The sequence below is a fragment of the Canis lupus genome, chromosome 23, assembly GCF_003254725.2.
Source record: "Canis lupus dingo isolate Sandy chromosome 23, ASM325472v2, whole genome shotgun sequence".
NCBI classification, from domain to species: domain Eukaryota; kingdom Metazoa; phylum Chordata; class Mammalia; order Carnivora; family Canidae; genus Canis; species Canis lupus.
The window spans coordinates 30,912,626-30,937,882 of record NC_064265.1 but is presented as its reverse complement, the minus strand read 5'-3'; the positions used below and the strand labels follow the sequence as shown (position 1 = coordinate 30,937,882).

General features: G+C 51.8%; 1 protein-coding gene and 1 long non-coding RNA gene across 2 annotated transcripts in view; one reads left to right on the top strand and one right to left on the bottom strand.

The window, feature by feature from the left end:
* Window positions 1-4,431: 4,431 nt before the first annotated feature.
* Window positions 4,432-24,319, bottom strand: LOC112661040 (uncharacterized). The gene is made up of 4 exons (XR_003137388.3): window positions 24,139-24,319; window positions 20,999-22,049; window positions 5,530-5,678; window positions 4,432-4,570 (listed from the first exon to the last, which is right to left on the bottom strand). It is a non-coding gene; the product is annotated as an uncharacterized LOC112661040 (long non-coding RNA).
* The window catches only part of SLCO2A1 (solute carrier organic anion transporter family member 2A1), an 81,433-nt gene continuing 79,091 nt past the window's right edge, over window positions 22,916-25,257 (top strand). The window contains exon 1 of the mRNA XM_025448911.3: window positions 22,916-23,057. Coding sequence (XP_025304696.1) covers window positions 22,962-23,057 — 96 coding nt within the window. The 5' untranslated portion in view covers window positions 22,916-22,961. The remainder of the gene's footprint in view (window positions 23,058-25,257) is intronic.

Genomic DNA, 25,257 nt, shown 5'->3' with positions numbered 1-25,257 from the left:
ACATATCAGTGAGGTGAATGCTGACCCTCTTGGAGGAGTTTCCAAGTCGGGTGCTAGGGTACAAATCCTATTAAAACTTCATAGGAAGTGTCATTTCTTCTGCAGAGTAACAGGAAAAAATAGACAAAACATGGGTTTTCTCGGCAAAACAAGGCCACCCACATATACTCCCCTTAAATCTAGCCCTGCCTGGTGTAACTGCGAATGTTGGTCTGTTGTCATGTAATGGTCACACTGCAGCACGTGGTCTGAGGCAATTTCCTCATTTGACTGGCTTCTGACTTCAGAAAACGGGAGCTCCCAGGCCCCTCCCTGGCTGACGCACCCTCGGGCCTACCGGGAGAAAGCTCTGAACTCCAGCCCCATAGCCCTGGTTCCGGTTGCCTCTGAATTGAAGGCTAAAGTTCAGCTGCCCTTGGTCAGCTGGGGTGTCGAGCCCCAGAGGAACAAACTGTCCTGTAGAAGCTTGGCTTCACAGTAGCTACTGGCATGTGGTGTTTCAGATCCACAGGGAATCCTGTTTGACATTGGACAGAGCTCAGAATCCACACTGTAGCTTTGGGTGTGAATATTCAGTCCTGACCAAGTATTTTCAATGAAGGGTTTTGGACTTTTGCTCCATCCTTCATGCCTCTCCATAAATATGGATGCTTTCCCACAGAAGCTGGACAACATGCAGATGTCAAGTTCTATGGCCTCTAATCTATTTGTGCAAAGGATCAAACTAAAATGGGCTTTTCTTGACAGTTCCAAGAGTGGATTAGCAGCCTGTGCTTGTGGGTGTTATGAGGCCAGAGTGACCTGAGACCCCCACCTTCTGTCCTTCTGTCAGGAGAGGAGCCCCCTGGGAAAGGAGATGACTGAGGAGCTGGCCCAGGTCCCTACATGTCTGAGGAGTCCCTGAAGGCCCTCAGCAGCCTGAGCTGGAAGGTCCTGGAAGGAGGAAGCTTCATCCCATGGGGCCTGCCTACATTTGCAGCTAAGAGCATGATGCCTGATTTCACGCGAACCCAATGCCAGGGAATTTCCTTCTCATTGTTGCCTCCACATTGAGGTGAAGGCAAATAACCAATCAGGAATGTATTTTTTAAAGATGTTTAGGGAGTTTCCTGGCTGTGGCCACACATTCTCTCTCTATACCTCCTACTTTTGCAGCCTGATCCAGTTGGAATTCAGAATGAGATGAAGCCTCAGGAATCATAAAATCCTGACTGATTTCTTTTTAAGTCAAACTATGCCTACTAGATGATTCTTACAAAGTCAGGAAATGAGAACTATGTTTAGTAAAGATTTCCAATAAACCACACTGGACAATCTGTGGTTGGTAGAGTGCCTACTCCGCCCACAGGGATTCCTATGTTGACCGACTGTGATCAGCCGCCCTGACCATAGCTGACTGTCCTCCACCCGAAGGCAGCTGCTCATTGGTGACAAAGAAAGGAGCCTGGTACCTGGGGTCAGTTCAGCAACGCTTTGCCTTCAGAGCAATTCCACACTGGCTGGATTCCAACTGCCCCTGAAGTTCCTCTCTCAAGGAATCTTGAGTTGGACACACAGAGCAAGAAGCAGGAAGAAATATTTGAGAAAGAGAGAGACTGAGAAAGAGAGAAAGCAAGAGACACAGAGATGTGGGCAAGCCATCTCGAGACAATGGCAGATCCACCAGGGCAGGAGAGCATCAAGATAAGGGGGACACCTGGGCAGAGTGGTTCTCCTGTGCTACAGTGCTGGGTTCCCGGCTTGGGTTTGCATCCCAGCCCTGCAGGTACTGGCTGTAAGATTCCCAACAAATCACAAATCTCTCTAAGCCTCAATACCCTCCTCCTCAAATGGCAACAATGGGACTCTATACTATAAGGCTGTTGTGAGCACCACATGATAATGGGTGCAGAGCATCTAGTGTCATGTCTGGGACCCAGGTGGGACAGTAGATGCTCACAATTGTCGATATTGAAGCTGCCTTAGTATTAACCCCAAACCATGAATGCTGACTGCAGGGTACTGCTGGGGTCCTGCCCCAGTATCTCTCTGTCCGTCCTTTCTCTTCATTTCCAATAAGCAGCCACCACTCCAACTAACTGGACAATGTCTGTGTTTGCAGCTTGAAATAGTTTCTTTAATGCAGAAATAAAAAGAACTGTATCAATTTGCTAGAGCGTGGTGGCCAGGATGCCCAGTTCCTCCAGCACACCATGTTATCCACGTGGGAAAAGCAGCTGCTGGGCAGTGGCTTGGCCTTTGAAGGACTAGGTCTTGAGCGTCCTTTGCGTCAGTGCGAGCACAGTGAAACACAGGGATGGGGCAGGGCCTTGGCTCAGGGAGGGAGAGGTAGTGGAGGCCATTTCAAGCCTGGAGTGGAAGGAGGGAGCGGATATCCTGGCCTGTCCAGAGGAGGAAGGGCAGCACTCCAGGGGTCTGATGTCCCTCAGCAGCGAGGCCATGCCCTTGCCTGTGTATGTGTGTGAAGTGTGTATGGACAGGGGTGGGAGGAGAGGCAAGAGTGCAGTGTATCCCGAATCCATTGACGCATCTGTGTTTGCCGGGGTGGATGTGTGAGGGCAGGCTGCAGGAAGGGGTGTGCGTGTGCAGTCTTGTCCCCGGGGAGCACTGTGGTCAGCAGTCCTGAGTGTGTGTACCTGAGGATGGGTCACATGCTCAGGTGTGAGTGTGGCCCCAGGTGTGGATGAGCGCGGGGTCAGCAGTGGGCTTCGTGGATGGGTGATGGTGGTGCGTGCCCAAGTGTGCGTGCAATTCTGTGCATGTAGCCCTCTGCCTTCAGGGCCCTAATGCAGGCCCTAATGCAGGATGGGGCAGGGCAGGCTGCCGGGCCACCAGGCTGACTGGGCTGTAATGACAGCCTTTATGGGGCCTGCTGAGTCCCAGGAACCAGAGGCATTGAGGAGCTGCTGACAGAAGACAAGGAATGAGGAAGTCCCAAAGGCTTCTCTGGGTTTGCATTTCAAGAGGCATGGAGTGACCTTCGCCTCCACTGCTTGGGCAGGTGTCTCCCTCAGAGAAGGGGAAAGGTCAAGTTTCACTTTTCTTCTAGTTGTTTTCACTTTCAGATCTTGATGAAACACCAGGAAAGGTGCAGGTAGTGATGACAGGATGTGTGCCTGGCTTCGGTGCCTTCATGAGGGCCCCGGCAAGGTGGCCATGCTGCACAGACTCAGGAAGAGGGATGCTGTGCCTCCCAGAGCACCCCCCCTCCCGGAGCCGTCTGGGCCTCCTCATTCGGACTGCTGAGAACATAGCTCCTGAGAGCAGGCGTGGTTGTCCACTGTCGCACGGGGCCTGGTGGCGGAGCAGAGGCCAGAACCAGCTATCAGGCCCGGGATTGGTAGAGCACAGCTGACTGGCCAGCAGCAGGTGAAGGCAGGAGTCGAATTCCCGACCCATGTTCCAACAATCTGTGCCAGACAGTGTGGCTCCCAACACCTCTGTCCAACTCTGGGGTCCCCCCCAATACTTCTCCTCAGCCTGAGTCTCCCATCCTTCAGGAAGGTTCCTCCCATGAGACTGGACATGAACAGCCCAGCTTTCTCTCTGGGTTACCAATCCCTGGCTCCCCATGTCCTCTCCCACTTGGGGTGTGTCTGCTTTGCCCTGGACCACCGGCCTCCCAGGTCCTGGGGCAGAGCCGGATGGTCACTGTGGGCTCTCTATTCTCCAGAGTTCCCCCAACAGCAACAACTCACATGAACACACAGGCACAGACACTGCGCATCCTTAGGAACACGTCTCCCCGTCGCACACTGCTTGCCCGCCCACAGCTGGCCCCTCTCCGCTCTCGTGGCCCCTGTAAACCAGTCCCGTTCCTCCTGAGGCTTACTCTCCCGGCCCCTCACCCCTCGCTCTTCAGGGGCTCCACCCGTGTTGTTTGTGTCTTGGTGGATCTTTGACATTCCTCAGGAATATGTATGTTCTTCATTTCAAATAAAATAATGATAGTCTTTTCCCAATTCACAGAACAAGTCAAGAGTGAGAACTCTAAGTCTTTTTCTCATTAAACGTTTGACATCTAAGACCTCAAACAGAGAAACAATAACATGTTTGATGGAAAACATCTAGATTCAGTTTCTCACCCTCAATCTTCACATTAACTTTGGCTGTTGCTTATTTTTATCTCACTGAGATGCTGCATGTGTCTGAGATGAAATGCCAGTACAAGGACACCTGCTTGTAGAATGGATTAAATGGACTCATTCTCTGGGAGGTCACTCAAGAGTGGCTTTGCTGCCACCCGACCGTGGGCACCCCCGACCTGCACTTGCTTATGTAGTCTGGAGAGGCCTGACCAGGCTGGATGCTTGTCACCACCTGGACTTGGCCCCTCATGGCCCTCAGCCACCTTGTGTTGGCTTGCTAAATTTATCAAGTAAAAATAAAGATCACCCAGTTAAATGTGAATTTTCGATAAATGACCAGTAATTCTTTTTTTAGTGAAAGTCTGTTCCTGCAATATTTGTTGTTTTTCAGAGATTCACATTGAACTGGACACCCAGCATTTTATCTGACGACGCTAACCTGGTGCTTATATCCACTGCGTGTGCGGTCCACTTCAGAGGCCCTGCAAGGGTAAAGAACCGAGGTTTGTCAAAGATCTACACATGAGGGCAGATTCTGTCCTCTCCTGGCGTAATGCTCCTCTCTCACACAGCCTTTGGCCGGTCTCACTGATGCCCAGACCCCCAGAGCTCACGTCAGTGTTTTAGCTTATATGGCAGTACCCAGCAGCATAGTGCTCTGGGCTTATACTTCTGTGGTCTCTTTTTATTTTCATTCTCTTCTTTTCCCATTCTAAACACTGAATGTTTGTGTCTCCTCCACCCCTAATTCATATGTTGTCACCTAATCCCCAGTGCGTTGGTGTTGGGAAGTGAGACTTTTGGGAGGAGACTTAAGTCCTGAGGGGGAAGCCTTCAAGAATAGGGTAGGTGTCCTTATGGAAGGGACTCCAGAAAGCTCCTCCATCCCTTCCTCTTTGTGAGGACACAGTGAGAAGACAGCAACCTGTGAACCAGGAAGTGGGTTATCACCAGACACAGAACCTGCCAGCGCCTTGACCTTGGGCCTCCAGCCTTTAGAACTGTGAGAAATAAATTTCTATTGTTTCTAAGCCAGGCTATTCTGTTATAACAGCCTGAATGGACTAAGATACTCATGGACACTTTTTTTTTTAATTGAGGTGAGGTGACATACAGTATTAGGTTAGTTTCAAGTGTACAATATAGTGTTTTGACATCTATATATACATGATGTAAGGCTAGTTAACCATCCGTCACCAAAGTTACGACAGTATAATTGGCTATATTCCCTGTGTTGTACTTTACATGGGGGTGGCTTATTTATTTTATAACTGGAAGTTTGTACCTCTTAATCCCTTTCACCTATGGCAACCACCAGTCTGTCCTCTGTCACTTATGAGTCTGCTTTTGTTGTTTTGTTAGTTCATTTGCTTTGGTTTTTAGATTCCACATAGGAGTGAAATCATATGGTACTTGTCTTTCTCTGACTTATTTTGCTTACCGTAAGGCCCTGGAGGTCCACCCATGAACATGCTTTTGGAAAGAAGGAAGGCAAACCCGATGAAGATACCACCTCCACATTGCACTCAGGCGAGGATGACGCAGGGAACATCTGCGTGAGTGATTCCCACTTGAGAGCAGAGCTGGATTCTGCTATGACATTATCCAGGTTAACACCATTATGCACATTTGTAAAATAAATAATATGATTTTTTTATGCTTAGACTTCAATAACACTTCTAAGCCCTACTAATAATACTTCTGGATTGGAGATACAGCAACAAAATCAATATTTATTACAAAATATTCGATATTTGAAAACAGATTAATCTTGTTCATTTATCTGGTAAAGTATCACATTTTAGGCTGATTTATTCATTTATATGCTTGTGAAACGCTTTGGGATGAACATTGCTTTCAAATACAATGTCCGGAACACGCTCTGCTTTGCTTCTCTGCACAGCATTTTGGGGATGTGTCAACACCTCTGCTGGCCCTGTGAGGGAGTCACGGATTGGGCTCCTGCTCACCACCCCCCAGCTTAAGCGGGTCAGCAGCCACATTTCCCACCACATCAGCATTGGCTGAAATAACTGGCAGGTTGACGCAAAAACCTGCTAGGATCTCATATTTCTTCTTGTCATGGTTTCCCTACAGATGCCAGGTCACGAGCTAGATATGATGTTGAAAGAACTAGCAGGAAAGAGGGGAGTTGCACTGCTTTTGATTTGTGCAGACAAAGGGCCAAGAGAAGGGGCAGCAGGCAGACCCCAGCCTTGGCAGTCTTAAGGAGCAGACTTCCTGCTTGCTCTGCTCCCAGGAGTTCTGCTCCAAGAAGTCATTTTGGCATCTGAGCCCAGAGACAGAAACCTGGAGCTCTGACTTCAGGTCACGTAGCCCAGACTGGCAGCACTGTCCAACCCCAAGCCAGCATGAACTGGCAGGACCTGGGCAGGGGCTGAGGGTCTGGGGACAACGGTCATCTGCTGGAGCAACCCAGGAGGAGTCTCCCCTGGCCAGGGGCCTGAGCAACATTGACCAAGGAAAGGAGTATATTCCATGGGGGTGCTTGAAATGATCTTAGGTACATGAACTTTAGCATTTTTGTAAATGGTTATGAGTTATTTCAATCTAAACTAGAAAAATATGATATCAAATTCAATAATCATTTATTATACGGTGATATGCCATAGGCTGACTTCTTTAACTTGGGCCACATTATCACATTATTTGGCCATTTAGGTAAGATGTCTTTGCCCAGCAAGATTGACTTCCCTAAGGAAGGGCCTATGCCCAAATTTCTGCAGGCCTGGCTCTGAGAGCCCCATCCACCAGGAGAGCGAGACATAAAAAGAAGCCCAGCTGTGAACAGATCTTCCCAAATCTTGGCTCCAGGCAAGATAGGTTTGTTTATATCTGGTAATCGAATCAATTCTTAAAAAACAATCTTTCATTTGCCTTTTATTGAGCTTTGACTCCATCCCCGGCCCTTCTTGGTTCTTTAGTCCTCCTTCAAGGACCCAAATCTGAATTAGGGACATCACTCAATGAGGAATCTACAAGGGGAGGGATGCCCTCAAATAATCAGAGGACATCTTGCCCTTGTGGATTTCTGGGCCTTTCATCTCCAGAGAAGGGCAGGCAGCCCTGAATGCTGCCCCAGTTTGAGGACCATCAGAAGGTGTTTGGGGCTCCTTCTGGGGTGAGGCCAGTGAAGGGGACCGCCAGGTTGGCCAAGTGGACAGGGAGCCTGTGGCCAGGAGATTTTCATTTCTGAGCTGCTGAGTGACCAATTCATTGTTCCTGGGCAGCCAGCTGCAGGATGAAAGAAGATTTGCTTAATGCCCCATCTGAGAACTTTAAAAAGGGAAGGATTAAAAGAAACAGGAAAAACTCAAGTCTAGATGAGAGTAGCCAGGATCGCATCAGATGTTTAGGAAAGGACAGATTATGCTAGAATGAATGCAGTTCATTCAACAAATATTTATTGAGCATCTTTTGAGTGCCAGGCAATGATCCAGGCACTGCTCCACTGGTTTTATTAAAATATGGCTATTTTAAATTGGATCTGCGTCTTGGTAAGGAAGTGAGTACCATTTTATTACAGTATTTGCCAAAGAAAATATCAAATATTTTTAGGCTTCATCCAAAGAAACTCAACCCCCGCCTCGGCAGCTTCATATGCTCATGAGTACATACACCTCAGTCCTCTGAGCATGAGTGCCCTTCTTCCTGTGCAGATACAATCAGCCCTTGGTAGCTGAGGGAAACAGGGCAGACATTTGGCTGGGGGCTCAAGGTACAGGCTGTTTATTCAGTCCCTCTTGCAGACAGAGGGCAGAGAGGAAGGAGACGGCGTGGCTCTGAGGCTTAGCCCCTGGGGAGCGATGCTGGCTTGTGTTGAGGCTGTGCTCAAGGTCCACATCAGCAAATGTGTTCATTGCATTTCCTTTCCAGAGCTGGCATCTGCTGTGCATGGAAAGTCCTTCTGTGGGTGCTGCTTGGGTAGCTCAGGGTCCTAGAGGAAATCGAGTATCCCGAATGTGATTGATAACATTTTTCAGCCTTTGCAGAGGCATGGCTTTGTGTCCTCTTAAAACTCACATGGATGAGGCATAGAGAAAATGCAACAGTCTGAAAGGAATATCCGAGTCTAACTTGGAAACAGCAGAGCAGCCTCTGATGGCCATCAGTACCACCTACCTATGCCTTGCACACCATTAATGGCCATTAATTTCTACTTCCTGCTCTCCAGCCAATGAAATGGACCAAGAATGAGTCCAGGCACAGAAACAAGCTGATGTTGAGGGGTTCGCCATCATCAGCTGAGCCAAAGTGGAAAGCCGAAACCATCCCTCCAGCTTTGATGGGAGTGGCCCACATTTATGTGAGCCTGCTGTATTCATTGAGGGTTTCAGGAGAAGGCAATTTCCTCTAAGACAGTGATTCTCAAAGCATGGTTGCTGGACCCACAGCAGAATTACCTGGGAACTTGTTAGAAATGCCTGTTCTCAGGCCTCACCCCTGACCTTTTACATCAGAAGCTCCAAGAGCAGGGCCCAGTGATCTGTGTTTCTGGTACACACTCAAATATGAGAATCACTGCTCTACACGAACCACCTAAATTTATCTTCTTTGCATCTGCACAGGCCAGGCAAGTATTGTCACATATTGTCTACAGGTGAGAACACAGATCCCACTGTTTATTGAGGGGCCCGTGGGTCTGGCCTTCCCAGTGCCCACCTGCTGGCCACTGGCCTCTCTCTTCAACTTCTACTAAAACGCCTCGGTGGTGGGGAAGGCAGAGCAGCAGAGGTGAACGGAACCAAAATGTGCTGTCGTAGAGGCCAGGTAGGCCATGCTTCTATATGACCTGTGACACTGTCTCTCAGGGAGAAGTGGACGAAGAGATGTTTTGCAAGGTAACCTGAGGTCAGGAAAGGGACAGATGGTCTGTTTGCAAGGTAAGAGCAGTTAGGCTAGCCAAGGGTATGAATCTCACATAACTAGCAAAGGATGAACTCTGGCACTTGAACTACATTGAGTGTTTTAGGTCTTCAGACGTACCAAAGAGGAGAGAAGCAAGTTGCAGCTGGAGCGGAGGACGTTCTGACAGTCTTCCACCCTCTTCCATCACTGTGGGCCTAAACGCCTCCTCCCCTCTGCCACAGTGAAGCTTTTGTACCAAGAGAGAATGGCCAAGACTCACATCCCATGGAAGAGTCAGTGGAAGTTTACAAGGGCATGAAAACATGAAGCCTTGCTAACTTCTGAAGGGTAATGGGACCTTGAGGGAGACAGAAACAGTTTTAAAAGACAGAATGGGGGGAGGGAGTGGAGTGATTGAGGGTGGCATGAGGTTCAGAGCAGTGGCCCAGGTGGTCACATGATGCCCTCGGTGGGGACATCTTTGCCGTCTGAGTGCCAAGACTCCATACTCTTCACACTTTAGCCTGGTTCCAAAGAGTGAATTATCATAATCTGGATGAACAATGCCGTTATCCTTACTATTTGCTGCTATTGCAACTGCTTGGCTGTCAGAAGTGAGAAAGACGTCTAGCAAGACTCGGAGATTGCTGCCTCAGAGTTGGTGGGTAACAGATGAGCAGGAAGATGAAGAGGTTTGGGGGAAAAGATAGATGCACTCAGCTGAGTTCCAGGCATCTGTGGGCGGTCCGGATTAAAAGTCAGGGGCCACAGGGTGCGTGGGTTGGAGGTCAGACAGGATCCAGGTTAGAGAACGCTAGTGTGACTCACAGCAGCAGGAGGCAACTGAGTTCACGGGGTCAGAGTGAGGAGAAGATCTGAGCACTAGAGTGCTGGCATTTGAGAGGGGTGCACCTCGAGAGAGTGCCATGGAAGAGCCTGAGAAACAGGCAAGGAGGGGACAGGAGAGGCAGCATGAGTGGGGTGTGTAGGCTCAGTAGAGAGAGAGTGGGTGAGGCTGACGAGAAGCGGCCAAGAGCAGAGCCCAGCCCCTGGTGATCCCACTATGATGGTGAAATCTCCAAGCCAGCTTAGTAGTGGGTTGAGCTGTGAATGGTGAGTGAGAAAAATAGAGACGATTTCAGGAAGCCTGACCATAAAGGAGAACAAAAAACCCAGGACAGTGGCAAGAGGAAGTCAAGGAGTTGCTCTATTATTAATGTGGGGATAGCATGAGAACCAAGCAATTTTTCTGCAGGGAGAGAAGAAAAAGAGACCGTAGGGGAAGACCTCAGGGTGAGGAGGAAACTGGAAGGAAAGAATATCCTGCCTGAGAAAGCTGAAGGCGATGGACCCGGAGCACATCCAAGGGGTTAGTCACTCTTAGTCAAGAAGAGTGACAGCTCTTCCATGGAATTCTCTAGGCTATAGGCTAGAAAGAAGTGGAAATAGGTGGGGACAGACAGATGGGAGGATTGGAGGAGCTAAAGCACTGCACATCTCTGTGTAGGGCAAGGCCAAGACCAGATGGTTGGGATATGGCCAGAGTAGAACATGGGTGTCCAGAGGTAGAGCAGCTCCTGGTGGAGGCGACCCCCAGGTGTGTGCACAGATGACTGATGTGGCTGAGAGGCAGAGGCCACCCGAGTGGAGGAGGTCGGGCACTGAGGACATGGGGACGGGAGGGCGGTCGTGGGATGGGAGTGGAAGCAAGAGGAAAAGCTCTTGAAGAAGGAAGAAAGGGACCAGCGGGGGAGACGGGCTGAGCACTTGCTGGGTTGGCTATGTGAGCCTCATGGTAGGAAGGGCCCAAGAGACAGAAGCGCCACAGGGACCCATGAACAATGGCATTATCCTTACTATTTGCTGCTATTGCAACGCTTGGCTGTCAGAAGTGAGAAAGACGTTTTGGAGAAACGTCACCCTTTTGGCCCTGGGTTTCGGAGAATGAGCAGCTTCACTCAGAAGGGCACAGGTAGGCCCTTGGAGGAAGCCAGTTCCACCAAAAGGCAGAAGGGAGCAGAGGGGGGCAGAGGCTGAGGAGGTGGGTGGTGGGGACCACAGACCCAGGGCTCAAGGCAGGCTGAGAGGAGCTGGAAGGGTGGGGCAGTGGGAGCAGTTAGGTCTGGGGGGAATCAGAGGGGACTGAGGGTGGAGGAGTCAAAGGATCTGGAGCCAAAGGTCTTGAGTTTGAGCACACCCCATGCCAGGGTGGGGGGCCTGGCTGCTGGGGTGCTTGGCAGGGTTCGCTGATGTTCTTCAGGCACCAAGGCTGAGGGAGGAGGCAGGGACGGGGGGGGGGGGGGGGGGGGCAGTGATCACGTTCCCTGAGTTATGCCGGGCGCACTCTCAAATCTAGCTGGGGCTGGTGAGGTTCGCTTACTGCCTTTGACGCCTGCCTTTCTCTCTCTCTGCCTGGATAGAGCCTACTCACCCTAACGTGGCTCCCACCTTCTCTACAAGCCCTTCCCGATCATCTTTGGCCTCTGAGCTCTTACCACATTCATTGTTTTCTCATTTTAATCCTCAAATAACCTTGAATTTTTATTTTATAGCTGCACATCTATAGCCTCATTAATATAATTGGTGAGTCTTTGCTGATTGCACACCAATCAAAGGTTGATTGATTTTTTTTCTTGGAAAGCATGCATTGGGGTGAGAGGCAGAGGGAGACAGATAATCTCTAGCAGACTTCCTGCTGACTGTAGAGCCTGGTGGGGCTCAATCTCATGACCCTGAGATCATGACCTGAGCTGAAATCAAGGTAGATACCCAACCAGCTGAGCCTCCCAGACACCCTGATTTTTTTATGTGGATGTTACTATATCAAGATATCATGCATGTTATAAGCACATAAAAATAGGAATTAAAAATCATGAGACAGAAATATCTATAAATAGTTGTGATATATTTGTCCTTACTGCCCTTGGGGTGGTCCCAGGCCCCCACCAGTGTGCACACACTCCCCTTGAGGTCACAGATCTGTGTTATGAGCTGGAGGGATATGCTGGTGTCTTATACCTCCTCCATGTCTCCTTTGTGAACAGGAATCATGTCATGTGCATAACAGGTGCTTAGTAAATATTTATGAAAGGGACAAATAAGTCATCCAGGAATGTTTTGGAATAGAGGTGGCATCACGGTATGGCCAGTGGCTTGGACTTTAGCATGAGATGGTTTGCATTTCAGGTTCCAACTCTGCTCCTTTCTAGCCCTATTGTCAAGGCAGGTTCTGGGGCTCCCAGAGTCTCAGTTCTCCCCATGAAAAGGGGCACAATGACCAGAACTCCCTGACTGGATGTGGATTTTGACAAAGGTCAGTGACTGAAACATTAACACTTGGAAGCACCTCAAAGTCACCCGCACACCGTCTCATTTTGCAGAGGTGGTGAGGAGCAGCGACCCCTCCCTCCCCTAAGACCACAAGGTCAAAGCAGGGCTGGACCAACACCCATCTAGGCAACAGATTGATGGAGATTTGGTTTCAATTCTGAAAATGGTGCTTATGGAAAATGGTTATGTGGTCCAGTGATTCTTCTCTCTCTCTCTCTCTTTTTTTTTTTTTTTAGATTTTATTTATTTATTCACGATAGATACACACAGAGAGGCAGAGACACAGGCAGAGGGAGAGGCAAGCTCCTCACAGGGAGCCTGATCCGGGACTCGATCCCTGGGCCCGGGGATCACATCCTGAGCTGAAGGCAGATGCTCAACTGCTGAGCCACAGAGACATCCCTCTTCTTTTGTTTTTCAAAAAGCTTATTTACTTCATCATAAAGTAATATTTATCATTAAAATCAAAAAGATGTAGAAAAAGATAAAAAAAAAAAACCCTCACATTCCCACCATGGAAAGATTATTAACATTTTGCTATCATTTCTTTTACTCTTGCCTGGTGTTATCCAAACCTTGGTTTCCTGGATTTATCTAATATGCCAGCAACAGGAAATCCAGCTCCACAAAACCTAAACCATAAAGAGAATCTACCAGCTCACAGGACTGCAAAGTCCAGATGCAGAGGCCTCGTGGCAGAGCATGAAAGGCACGGTTACAGGGCTCAATGACCTACCTCTGTCCCACATTCTCACTCCTCCTTAGAATGCCCCAGACCCCAACACTGAGGGAGGTGCCCCCACTGCTGGCAGTGTTGGGAGAAAGCATGCTGTCCTGAGGGACTGTCCAGCAGAGGGCCCAAGTGGCTAGGCCTGGCTCCCATGTTCCCACCCTGGTGGGTTCCCACCAGAACTCCCCGACTGGCTGTTATGAAGATGGGGCATGCAGCACAGAGTCTGGGTTCATGATGAGGGGGTCACCGCCAGACAACAGTGCTTTCTGGCTGTCTGATGTGGGCACTTGGAAGCAGCTGAGCTCTCCTGTGAGTGTGTATGGATGTGGATTTTGACAAAGGTCAGTGACTGAAACATTAACACTTGGAAGCGCTTCAAAGCACCTCCCACCAGGGTGGGAACCCACCAGGGCTCATAACCTGAGAGCTTGGAGGGGTGGTACCCCAGAGGAATGTCAGGTGCTTCCACAAGAAGTGGGACAGATTCTGGAGGAGGCCAACAGCAGATATCTACTCCTTGGCCGTCATCCTACTACTGTGGCCAGAGGGAGGTTCTTAGGCCTGGAGTCCCCTCAAGGATCAGTCTCTGCATGCCAGGGTGAAAGAGCTATGGTCTCTCCATCTTCCCATCCAAACCACCCGCCCCGACACCCTCCTCAGCCTCCTCTCCTGCTGGCTTCACAGAGGAGCAGTGAACATTCTCTTCCTGAATGCCCAGCAAGGTACTCCCTCCCTGTGACCCATGACCAGGGAGGAGGCCTGACTTCCACTGACCTCATCAGGTGACTCAGTGCACAGCGAACACAGCCCAGGGTGTGTTAGGGACCCCAGGCCCAGGTGAAGAGCCCCACAGAGCTTTACAGGCCCCAAAGTTTACAGCTGAGAAAGCAGTAGATGCTGCCTGGAAGAGCCAGGCTCGGGGCGGGGCATGGGGCAGGGACAGCCCAGCAGAATAGGTCGTAATCAGAGCAATCACTGGCTGCCAGCACCCTCAGCCCAAGTGCTGTTCAACTGGGAAATAAGGTACACGATAAGCACGTCCCCACTAGTCCCTCCTGACGGAGAGGTGGGGAGAGGCAGGCTCTTCCGACAGTCATCCCTGCTCTGTCTCCTGTGGGTGGCATCCTGCTATCTGCACTTGTGTTTGTACTTGGTCCCTGCCCCGAAGGCTCACAATCCACTGATACAGGATCAGTCCAAACAGTGCAGGGAGGGTGTGTGCCTGGCAAGGCAGGACGCCCATTCCCTTTCCCCGAGTGAAGGAAACAGGCCCTGGGAGACGGGGAGGCTGTGCTGAGGTGCATGAGGGAGGGGAACAGGGAGCAGAGGCCTTTCCTGTAAGCGGGGAGGCTGCAGACCTGGACAACTGAAGGAAAAGTAGAAGAGGCAAGGGCAAGAAGCAAGGCAGAGGGAAGAGGAGATGATCCCTTCTGGAAGCGAGGGTGGGTCAGGTGGGAGCAGGAGCCCAGACCTAGATTCAGAACCAGGGAGAGGGCACAGGGTGCGGGGAGGAAGGTGGCCCCGAGTGGATCAAAGGACTACCATGGGAAATGTAGAACGTGGGAAGATGCTCAACGTACTTCCCTCACGAGAGCTTCCATGGACTGACCCTGCCGTGGACAAGGTGAGGGGGCGGTGAGGAAGGGAGGGGCACCTCCAACCAGGAAATGCCAAGAAGGCTTTAAGGAGGCCTGTCTTTGAGGGTGTGTGTGTGTGTGTGCGCGTGCGTGCGTGTGCTATAGCCATGATGGAGCCCAAGACTTGGGCTCCCAGGGAAGAAGACTGAAAGCCAGGAATGGGACTGGGACCCCCAGACTCTCCCATGTGAATGTAGAGGGGAAGACCCGGGGAGGACAGAGGCGGCAGGGCCTGGGAGGACACCTAATCCTGTGGCCCCCTCCTGGACCCAACATTAGGGGAGGATGGGGCTCCAGACAAGCCTACTTAGGGGGCTCGATCGTCTCCCAGGCTCTACTGAGCAGAAGCCTTTAAGAAGAAGGCTGTTACGGAGAAAGCAAGGCCTCCTAAGGAGAAAAGCTGGGAACAGGTGAGGAGGGAACAGGGACCCAGGAGGGAAGCCCTGCTGAGTTAGAAGAAAACAATCATTAGTGAAGGCCTGTGAGTCAAGTTCGCTCCTCATGCCGCTCTAAGTGGCAAGTGCCACCAAGAGGTTAAATGACTTGCCGTAGGTCACACAACTAGTAAGTTGACAGAGCAGGGAAAGAACAAGAAGATAACCCCCCTTTGGACTGTGAAGTCCAATACCTCGATTATACGGTGAGGGATCCAGTACTCCCCAGGAGGGTGCCCATCTACCTATAGTCCTGGGTGCTGAGCTCCTTCTCCAGAGCTAGGGGCAGGGAACAGGATTTTGGATCAAGGTAGCATCACTCCATGGCATCCTTGGATCAGCCCTAGGTTGGCTCCCTGAGCTGAGTTTTCTGGGCTGTTGGGAATAAGAAAGACCCCGGATCCCCAGGGCCTAGGTGGACTCTCCAGCTAGATTAGCCATGCCATTCCCTCTGGGGCGCTGGTCTCCCCCTACAGGGGCTAAGAGGGATATCAGGGAGGGAGAAGGGACTGAAGTAGAAATGCAGCCTGAGGACTGATTTTGAATATCATAGAGAAAAATATCTAAATGTGTTAAATTACGCTGCTTGCAAACAGTCTTGAGGCAAACTTTTTTTTTTAATAAAAAATTACTCAAGGGACACCTGGGTGGCTCAGCGGTTGAGCATCTACCTTCGGTTCAGGGCGTGATCCTGCGGTCCTGGAATCGAGTCCCACATCAGGCTCCCTGCATGGAGCCTGCTTCTCCCTCTTCCTATATCTCTGCCTCACTCTCTGTGTCTCTCATGAATAAATAAATAAAATCTTCTTTAAAAAAAAGTTACTCAAGTTGTTATTTGTAAAAGACAAAAATTAGAGACACCCCGACCATTCAACACCAGGGCAGGGTTTAAAAAACTCCTCGTTGGCACTCAGAGGGATGGTGATGAGCCCTTCTCAACACGGGAACGAGGCTTATTGTCAAAGAGGAGGAGACAAATGGCAAATGGTGAGTTTTCTTTTCTTTCTTTTAACGGTGAGTTTTCTAAGTGAAAACATACTCGTTGGGGAGAATTAGAAAAAATAGAAATTTAGCAAAGCTTAAATAGTGGTATGGAATGATGGGTGAATGAAACAAATATTTTCTCTCTCCCAGTAGAGTTAGGACAGAGTTATTTTTCAAAGAGTATAATGTAAAGATTAACAAAGTTTAAAAACAAGCATCATGGCAGAGACAAGGCACTGGTTTTCTGTTTACTCAGTAACATTCAGATGACAGGATCCCCTGGGTCCTGGGCCACACGGGGCCAAGGATGATGTAGGTGCTCACGGACTGCGTGGTGTGTGAGCCCAGCAGGGCAAGAGCAGAGGTAAAGCATGAGCTCTCCGGCAGTGGCTGATTATCACCCAGGCGTGGTGATGAGCCGGCCCAGGATAACAGGCTGTGATAAGCATCCCTCCATGTGACCCGAGGTGGGTGGGGTGCAGCCGCTGGGGACAGGCTGGGGCTCCTCACCCACAGGGAACGGACATGGGAGGGATGCAGGGTGAGGCCTATTTAGGTTTCTCCTTTTCCTGCTCCTGCTGTGCTTCCTGCCATAGCAGAGAGTGACCTCCACCGAGTCAGACTCAGAGAGAAGAGCACAGCCAGGCCTTGAAAAGTCTTTCCTGGAAGCACATGGAAATCCCATCTCTGTGTGTCCCAAGCATTGCTGCACCCCAGGTGACATGTCGAGAGGCTGGGGTTCCATGAGGCAGGACACCCGGGTGCTGCAGCACCCTCCCCTCTTGTCACTTGGAAAGGGAGGGCGAAGTTGGCCTCCAGGCCGGAGAGGGAGATGTGGGGCTGTAGGAGCGCAGGGTGGGCCACATGCCACGGCGGAAGAGAGACTGGAATGCAGTAGGTGTGCGGGAATGGGAATGGGATGTGCACAGTAGAGCAGAGCAGAATGGAGTGGGGTGCTGGAGCTGGATCCAGGAGGGCCCCAGCGGCCAGGCTCTGCCCGGACCTCATTTCAGGCCAGTGGTGCTGGCAACAGGGGTGCAAAGGGGGCAAGGACGGGCCAGGCACCAACATGGGCTCCAGACCCCTACCGGGCCATCCTCTGGGTGGGGGTCCGACTTGACCTGCCTGCATGCTGTGACTCAGTCTCTGTGAGCAAGGGTCCCAAGGAGCCGGGGCTTGGTACGGGGCTGCCAGGGTCTAGATCCTGGCTCTGCCACTTACTAGCTATGTGTCCTCAAGTAAGTTATTTTCTCTCTCTGTGCCTCAGATTCTCCAAACATAAAGTAGCGCTAATAAAAGTAATCCCTTCCATTGGGCTGTTTTAAGGATTAAATGAGTCAACATTTGTTTTGGTGCCAGGTATGGACTGTCTACACTGTGTGTTTGTTAAATAAAAATATAAGCTAGTGGCCAAGGTGGTCCACAGGGGAGCAGGCTGCCCCACTGGTGACCGTGACAAAGTGGTAGAGCACTTGACTGCAGACGTGCCCTCCACCTGCCGTGGGGGGGGCAGTCCCTGGGGGACGTCCCCCTCCGTGCCTGTACGTGCACAAGGAGCCAGGCAGCCAGAGTTAATTCGTGATCACACTTGAGTATTCAAATTGCCAGGAGACCCTCATCAGCTGCTGCAGGAGTAGGGGGCACGTGGCCCAGGGGTGCCAGCCACCAGGGAGGACAAGGTGGACAACAAGGAGCCTGGGGGTGAGCGGTGGGCAGAAGGGATTGCCCCAGGCGGTAGGGCCTTGACAAAGATGGCTTGGAGGCTGCAGGACAATGAGGCCTTCCCCGGTCACTGGGTCGTTTTGGAATTCAGTTCAGTTCAGCTCAATTCTATTATTTATTTGTTTGTTTATTTATTTATTTATTTTAAAGATTAATTTTTTAAATTTTTATTTATTTATGATAGTCACAGAGAGAGAGAGAGAGAGAGAGAGAGGCAGAGACACAGGCAGAGGGAGAAGCAGGCTCCATGCACCGGGAGCCCGACGTGGAATTTGATCCCGGGTCTCCAGGATCGCGCCCTGGGCCAAAGGCAGGCGCTAAACCACTGCGCCACCCAGGGATCCCTTATTTATTTATTTATTTATTTATTTATTTATTTATTTATTTATTTATTTATGATTTTATTTATTTATTCATGAGAGACAACACACACACACACACACACACACAGGCAGAGGGAGAAGCAGGCTCCATGCAGGGAGCCCAACGTGGGACTTGATCCCAGGACTCCAGGATCACACCCTGGGCCAAAGGCAGGCACTAAACCACTGAGCCACCCAGGGATCCCTCAATTCTATTTAATAAACATTTTTAAGCATCAGCGTATGCTGGACCAAATGAGGGATTTAGTGCAGAAGCTCCCAAGGAGCTCACAGCTGAGTTAGAAAAAGAGACTTAGATGCACACTTATTCCCATCAGCACTGCCAAGCATAACGACAGCTGGCAGCCCTGAGACCTCACGCGCTGCACACCTTAGGATAGCCTGGGGAGGTGCGCATTCGTATCTTCAGCTTAAAGAGAGGGCACTGGGCGGCTGGGAGGTTAAGCAGGCCGCCTAATGTAACCCAGCTGAACAGAAGGGTGGTCAGCATCTAGGTCTGACGGTAAAGTCACGTATTGTCTCTGCTATCACCTACGATAATAAAGGCAGAGACACATTGTGTGTGCTAGGGAAGGGCCCTGATTCTTATTCACCTCTAAAATGGGGATAATGACATCTAGTTTCCTGAGAGACAAGGGATAGATAATGAATGTGACAGGTCTACACCAGTTTCTCCTCTTGCTGTGGAGGCCCAGAAACAGGTAGTAACAGGAGCTGCTCTGGAAGGGTAGAAGCCAAGCTCTCTGCAGCAGGCAGTGCAGGAAGGGGGAACAGAATGAGCAAAAGGCCGGAGGTGTGAGCATGCAACAGGTCCGGCATGAAAGCAAGAGATTCAGGCAGAGGGGAGAGCCCAAAGCTCGTTCCTCTCTTTCTTCCCTTGGCAACCCCGGAAAAGCTGCTGAAAGCTCCTTTCCAGTTCCTCCTCAACCCACATAATCCGACCTCTGCACACATTACCCACTGGAAACACTCTTGCCAAGGGCCTCAATGCCAGCCTTTTGCCAGCCCACTGGCCATTCTTAGATCTTACCTTCCCTCCTCCACAACCTGATGTGTTCCTTACCTTCTCTTTGAAACACCACTTCTCGGCTGGTCTACTTCTCTGTGTGCTGGGCTCTCCCCTCTGTCTCCTTTGCTGGCTCCTTCCCCTGTGCCCCCCCGAATGTTGCTGTGGCCAGTCATAGGCCTACTCCTTGTCAATGCATTCTCATTGGGAGACTCATTTGTTCCCAAGGCTTACCCACCACCTCCATGTGGGATGGTCCAAGACCTGATCTCTTGCCCAGCGCCCACCCTGAGCACTGGACTCATATAACTCCCCGCTGGGCATCTAGACCTGCATGTACTCCAGGAAGTTTGACTCAAAATGATCCCACAGGGGTTCCCTGCATTCCCCAATAGCTGCTGCTCTTTCTGGGTTCTCTCTTCCAGGGGTTGGTATCACTAATGCAAGTCAGATCCTGGAGTTCGTCCCTAACATTCCCTCACTAACATCTGGGTGCCATCTCCTAGCAATGTGTCTCACATTTTTCTGGCTCATCCTTCCCTACAACATCTCCACTGCTGCAGAAAACATCTTCATCATAGCTCCTGGGGTTCCACAACCTGTCCCATTGCATTCCTACCTGGCTGCCAGAGAGGTCTCTGTGAAATGCAAATCTGCCCAGGGCACCCCCTGTCCAAGAGCCTTATCCCCATTGTGTCAGGGATAAGGCCCACACTTCACAGCATGCCAGTCAATGTTCCAGCCTCTTTACCACACATTCCCACTGTCCCTGGGTCTCCGGACAGACTGAAACCATGGAGCAGATAGATTAGGTCCCAATCTTTCTAGTCTCTAGGCCTCAGCTTGAGGCTTCCTTCCTCCAGAAAGCCTTCCTGCTGCCTTAGGATGAATTAGGGCCCCTCTTCTGTGCCCCCATAGTAGTTGTGCACAACAGAGAGCTATGGTCTCTTTCTACAACACATTCAGGCTTTCTCTTCTTGCTCCCCACCTGAGGCCATGGAGTCTTTGAAGCCAGGGCCTGTCCTTGTGCTATATTTTTCTATGGTGCTAAAAAGTATTTGCTGAAATCAAAGAATTTGGGAAGGGTCTTGGAAACAGACCCTGGGGGTGCTTATAGGAAATGGGTTACTCTTTGTGCAGACACCTAGAGCTGAATACACAGTATCCTTTCTCCCCTTTTCCCTAACAGAAACCCAATTTTGTTCAGGAGAAAGCAACAACATAAACTACACTTCAGGGTCTCTTTTGCAGAGGGTATAGCCATGTGGCCTCATCTTAATCAACAAGACTTAAGGAAAAGAGTCTAAGCATGTATGGGAGAGATTTGTTTCCCTGATGTGAGCACAACCCTTTCCTGTTTCCTGTCTTCCACTTGGAATTAAGAGAAGAGGCTAGAGGTGGAGCAGCTATCTCATGACAATGAGCAAGCCACACACTAAGGAATCTGTAGGGGTCTAGGTCATGACCCCTAATTATATTCTAGCAGGCTTCTTTTTAAAAAAAAAAAAAATATTTATTCATTTGACAGAGAGAGAGAACAAGCAGGGGAAGTGGCTGGCAGAGGGAGAGGGAGAAGAATCCTCCCAAAGAGCAGGGAGCCTGACGCGGGTCCTGGGTTCATGACCTGAGCTGAAGGCAGCCACTTAACCGACTGAACCACCCAGGTGCCCACCTGGCAAGCTTTTTATTATGAGACAAAGAAATCTCACTGAAGCCACTTTGGTTAGGTCTCCACTACATTTAGCTAACCCCACCTCGTAAGAGCAGATAAAAGCAGATAATCATTGGTGAGCATTTCTGACTAGGCCTTACCTTTGGAGATGATGCTGGTCTTGAAGTAGGCAGAGGGCAAGGTTAATGGAATGAGATGAAATGAGGATTGGAGAAGCTGACTTTCCCTGGATTTCTATCAGAGGACCATGACAAGGCCTTGCTCAGGGTTTGAGGAGGATGCTCCAGACATCACAGCCTCAGTGTGCCCATGACCTGAGCCTTCACTGCTCTCTGTGAAATGAGATGCTCCGATGGGAATGTTATCTTCTTTCTCTGCTCCTCATGAAATGAGGCTGCTGGAATAGATAACTTTTCAAAGGGGATAGTGCTCCAAGTCTGGGCTTTGGAGTCAGGCAGAGCTGGGTTTGGTTCTAGCTCCGTCACTTACTGGTTGTGTGTCTTTTGGTCATTTTATTTATTTATTTTAGTTGACCTCTCTAGCATCATCATCTATAAAAATCCAGATTGTAATAGAACCTATAACTGTTGGGCTAATGCTGGGGTTCTATGGAATCATGCATTTGAGTACCCAACAGAATGCCTGGACAATACACCATGGGTACTGCAGCGTGTGTTGAATGCTCTGGGTGGCAGCCGTCCTTGTGTTCCAAGTTCTCTGCAAGGGGAGCCTGGCGACCCGGAGCTTCCTGCCTATTCTAGGTCTGGGGCTGCTGCAGGGCTGCGGAAAGCAAGCCTCCCGAGATGCCCTTTACTCTGTGGATGAGTGAGGTGGCCCACTGCCCAACGGCTTTTCTTCCAGCACCGTGTGCTGTTGTATCTGGAATTCTTGGACTGCAGGTGGATAGGGGAAGCCCACAGACAGAGGACGGCCCAGCCCAGGCCCAGAAAGGCATTGTCCTGTGAGTCCTTGTCTTACCCAAAGTTTCCTGGGTCTTGAAGGTGGCCCTGTGCTTCTCCTAGCAGTCGAGTGGGCTTGCACGGGGGACTACGGGAATCACGGAGCTGGAAAAATACCTCCAGAACTGGATTCCTCACCGCAGCTGCTTTTGGCATAACTTCTCTTAGCCTTCCCTTGAAAAGCCTCACCTTCTTTCTCTTCTGTGCAGTAGGAATCCTAGTGGAAAAAAATCTTGGGGAAGAAAAAAAAAAAAAAAAAAGCCGATGTTCTATTCCAGCCTGAGAAGGAGGTCAGTGGGGTGCGTCCCTAACGTCCACGGGGGGCCCCCTCTCTTGGCTGCTGTCGCTCAGGCCAGACCCAGCCATGCTGACACTTGACAGCGCCTGCAGTTTACCTTGGCTCGGCTCCAGAGAGTTCGGGCCCTGCCCGGGGCGGCCCCCTCTGCAGCGCAAAGAGCAGTTTAAATATAAATCAGTCCTCGACACAAACAGCCTCGGCGCGTCAGTCCCGGAGCCATCCCCGGAACTGGGAGCCCCGGTTTTCGGCGAGCGCAAACAAGCAGAGACCCGCTCGGCCCATCCCCCCGAGGGAGGGCGTCGGGAGGGCGGGGGCCCCGCTCCGGACGCCCCGGCCCCGTCTAGCCCCCGGGTCCCGCTCGCCGCCCCAGCGCCTCTCGGTTCTCCGCCCGCCTCCTCCTGCCCCCGGAGCGCCGCCAGCCCCCTCCTCCGGGCCCCTCGGGCCGCCCGCCCGTCGGTCCCCGCTGCACCCCTCGGGCTCCCCCGACGCCCCAGCGCTGCCTCCCCTCCCCGGGCCCGGCGCCCGGCAGGCGGGACCTCCCCGGGGCGCCCGAGCCCGCGGGTCCCAGCCGCGCTCCGGCGGCTCCGGCAGCTCCGGCGGCTCCGGCGGCCCCGGGGCGCGCGGCGAGGTCACGCGCGGGCGCCCGGCGCGTCACACCTGTCGGGGGGGCGGCCGCGGGGGGCGGGGGCTCGCGGCGCCTCCGACCGCCGAGGGCAGGAGGGAGGAGGGAGAGCGCGTTTCATCATCGGCGACCGCGCGGCGGCCGCTATAAGAGTCCTGGGCGCGCACCCGCTCGCGCAGTCTCCGCGCCGCCCTCCCGCCCGCCGCCCGCCGCCCGCCGCCTCCATGGGGCTCTGGCCCGAGCCCGACGCGCGCCGCGGCAGCGACGCCTCTCCCGGCCGGCCCCGCCGCTGTCCGCGCTCCGTCTTCAGCAACATTAAGGTGAGCGCGGACGCCGCGACCCGTCGGGGCCCGAGCGGCGGGGGCGCACCTGGGGCGGGGGCGCCGCCGTCCACCCTCCGTGCCGCGCGGGGCCGCCTCCGCGGGGCCTGGCGGGGCGAGGGGCGCCCGGGCCGCGCGTGTCTGTGCGCGCGTGTGTGCGCGTGTGTGCGCGTGTGTGCGGACCTCTGCGCGCTCGCACGCCTTCATGGGGTAGCAGACGGGACGCTGGCGGCCCCGACGGTGCCCTCGGAGGGTGACCAACCGGCCCTTTGACAAAGAACCTCGTGGAGCGGCGCCTCTCCGTGCGCGGGAGCTCACTTGGAGAAGGGATGAGCTGGGGGGGGCGGGGGGTGACGGGCCGTGGTTCCTTGGAGACGATCAGAGCCGAAGGCATGGGGGGGGGGGGCGGAAGGGATGTTCTCCTTCCCCTAAAGCAGCAGTGCCCGGCTCTGCTGCCTCGCTGCTGCGCTGCTGCAGGCGAAGTTCAGAATCCCCCCACCCCCCACCCCTGCCCCCCACCCCTGCGTGCTTCCTGGGCTGGAAATGGCCCCAGGAAAGCAGCAGGCCCTCGCGGTGTGTTCAGGAACTTCGAAGCAGGTGCCTCTCTCCCGGCAAGTTATGGGAAGTGGGTGAACAGAAGATGGGGGTGTAGCTGGCCTTAGGGTGAGGACACTTTCTTCCCGAGGGCAGAGCTGCTGCGATGAGGACTGCAGAGCCCCCGGGGAGGCTCCTCGAGGGTAGTGGAGGCGGGAGTGGGGGGAGCAAGGCGCAGAGAGGTTGTTTCCAACAATCCTACAGTTAGATGGGGCTAGGTAAAGCCTCCGGCGCTGCAATTCAAGGGAAAATAGGGGAAGGGTGTCGCTGTGGACCGATTAGGTGTTCAACAGGAGAGTTGAACCGCGTTCAACAGAAAGCCCGCCTATCCTTATTCGTATTGTTAGCAGGGGAGCTGGGATCCCCACTCCTGCTTCTGCTCCATCCCCACAACACAATAAATAGAGGCTGAGTTGATTCCATGGTTGGGTGTAAATAAGACACAGAAATTTTGAGACAGTTTCAGATAATTCTCAAATTGCCTCACCTTTGGCCAGACCTGGATGAGAACGCTGTGTGCGGTTGGTTTTGGTCCCACCATTCAAAAGAGTCTTGGAGAAGTTTCAGCAGAGAACTATAGAAAATTTGGTGTTTATAAATTAGGGATTGGGAGGAAAGGGTGGGAGCAACTGCTGGGTGGTCCGGAAAGAAGGAGGCCCAGGAGAGAGTCAGGGTGGGGGCAGCTCTCCCTATTTTACCAACAAGGGCAAGAAGGGTAGCTTGTCCCGGAACAGTTTCCTGACAGTGAAGGTTCCCCTCCCCCTCCCTCCCCAGCAAGATTGATCCATTTAGACCTGCCCTGAGTCCCTAAAATTAGTTTATGGTAGCAGTTTCTTTGAAGATCTGTAGAAATGAGATAATTGTTCACATGTTGATGATTTTACCGCATGTGCCTGAGGCCTGGACCCAGGCCAATTGGCCTCCTAAAGGTTCACACCAGTTAAGAGTTTTTCTTAACTCTAAAAATCAGATTCTCTTAATTATCACCTCCACTGATCCATAGCAACTCTGAAACCAGAGTGTAGAGAGACTCCCACTTAGCGGCACTTAACCTGAAACCAGGTACAATTTGAATATCTCAAGGCAAATCTGGGACCTAGAATTCCCTTAGTTAAGCTCACATAACCCTTTTTTTTACGGGGGGTTGTCAGGGGATTGCAGTTTGTCGGGAGATTCCCTCGTAGTGAGAGGCTGGGTGACTCCTCTGCCCTCTCCCACTGGGTGATGGACTGCATGTGTCTTATGACATGGGTGACATGGGTGCAAACAGGGAACACCCAGCCTAAGGACCCATCATTTTCATGGGTTCCTCACTGCTGGAACAGACTAACCAATTGGGTTTATGACTTTCCTGCAAAACCCCACATACCATATGGTTTAGGGGAAGGGGATGAGGCCAGGAGACATCCAAGTCTAAGTCTAACCTCTTACTAACTGGTGACACATGGGAAATTTCTCACCTTCCCTGGCAGCAGAGTCCTTATGTTAAAACAACAAACAAAAATGGGTACTATGAATGATCCCCACGTCATGGAGCTCCTTAAGGATTATGTGGGAGGAGACATAGTAAAAGGGTTTTGTAAACCATGCAGGACTCTCCAGGATT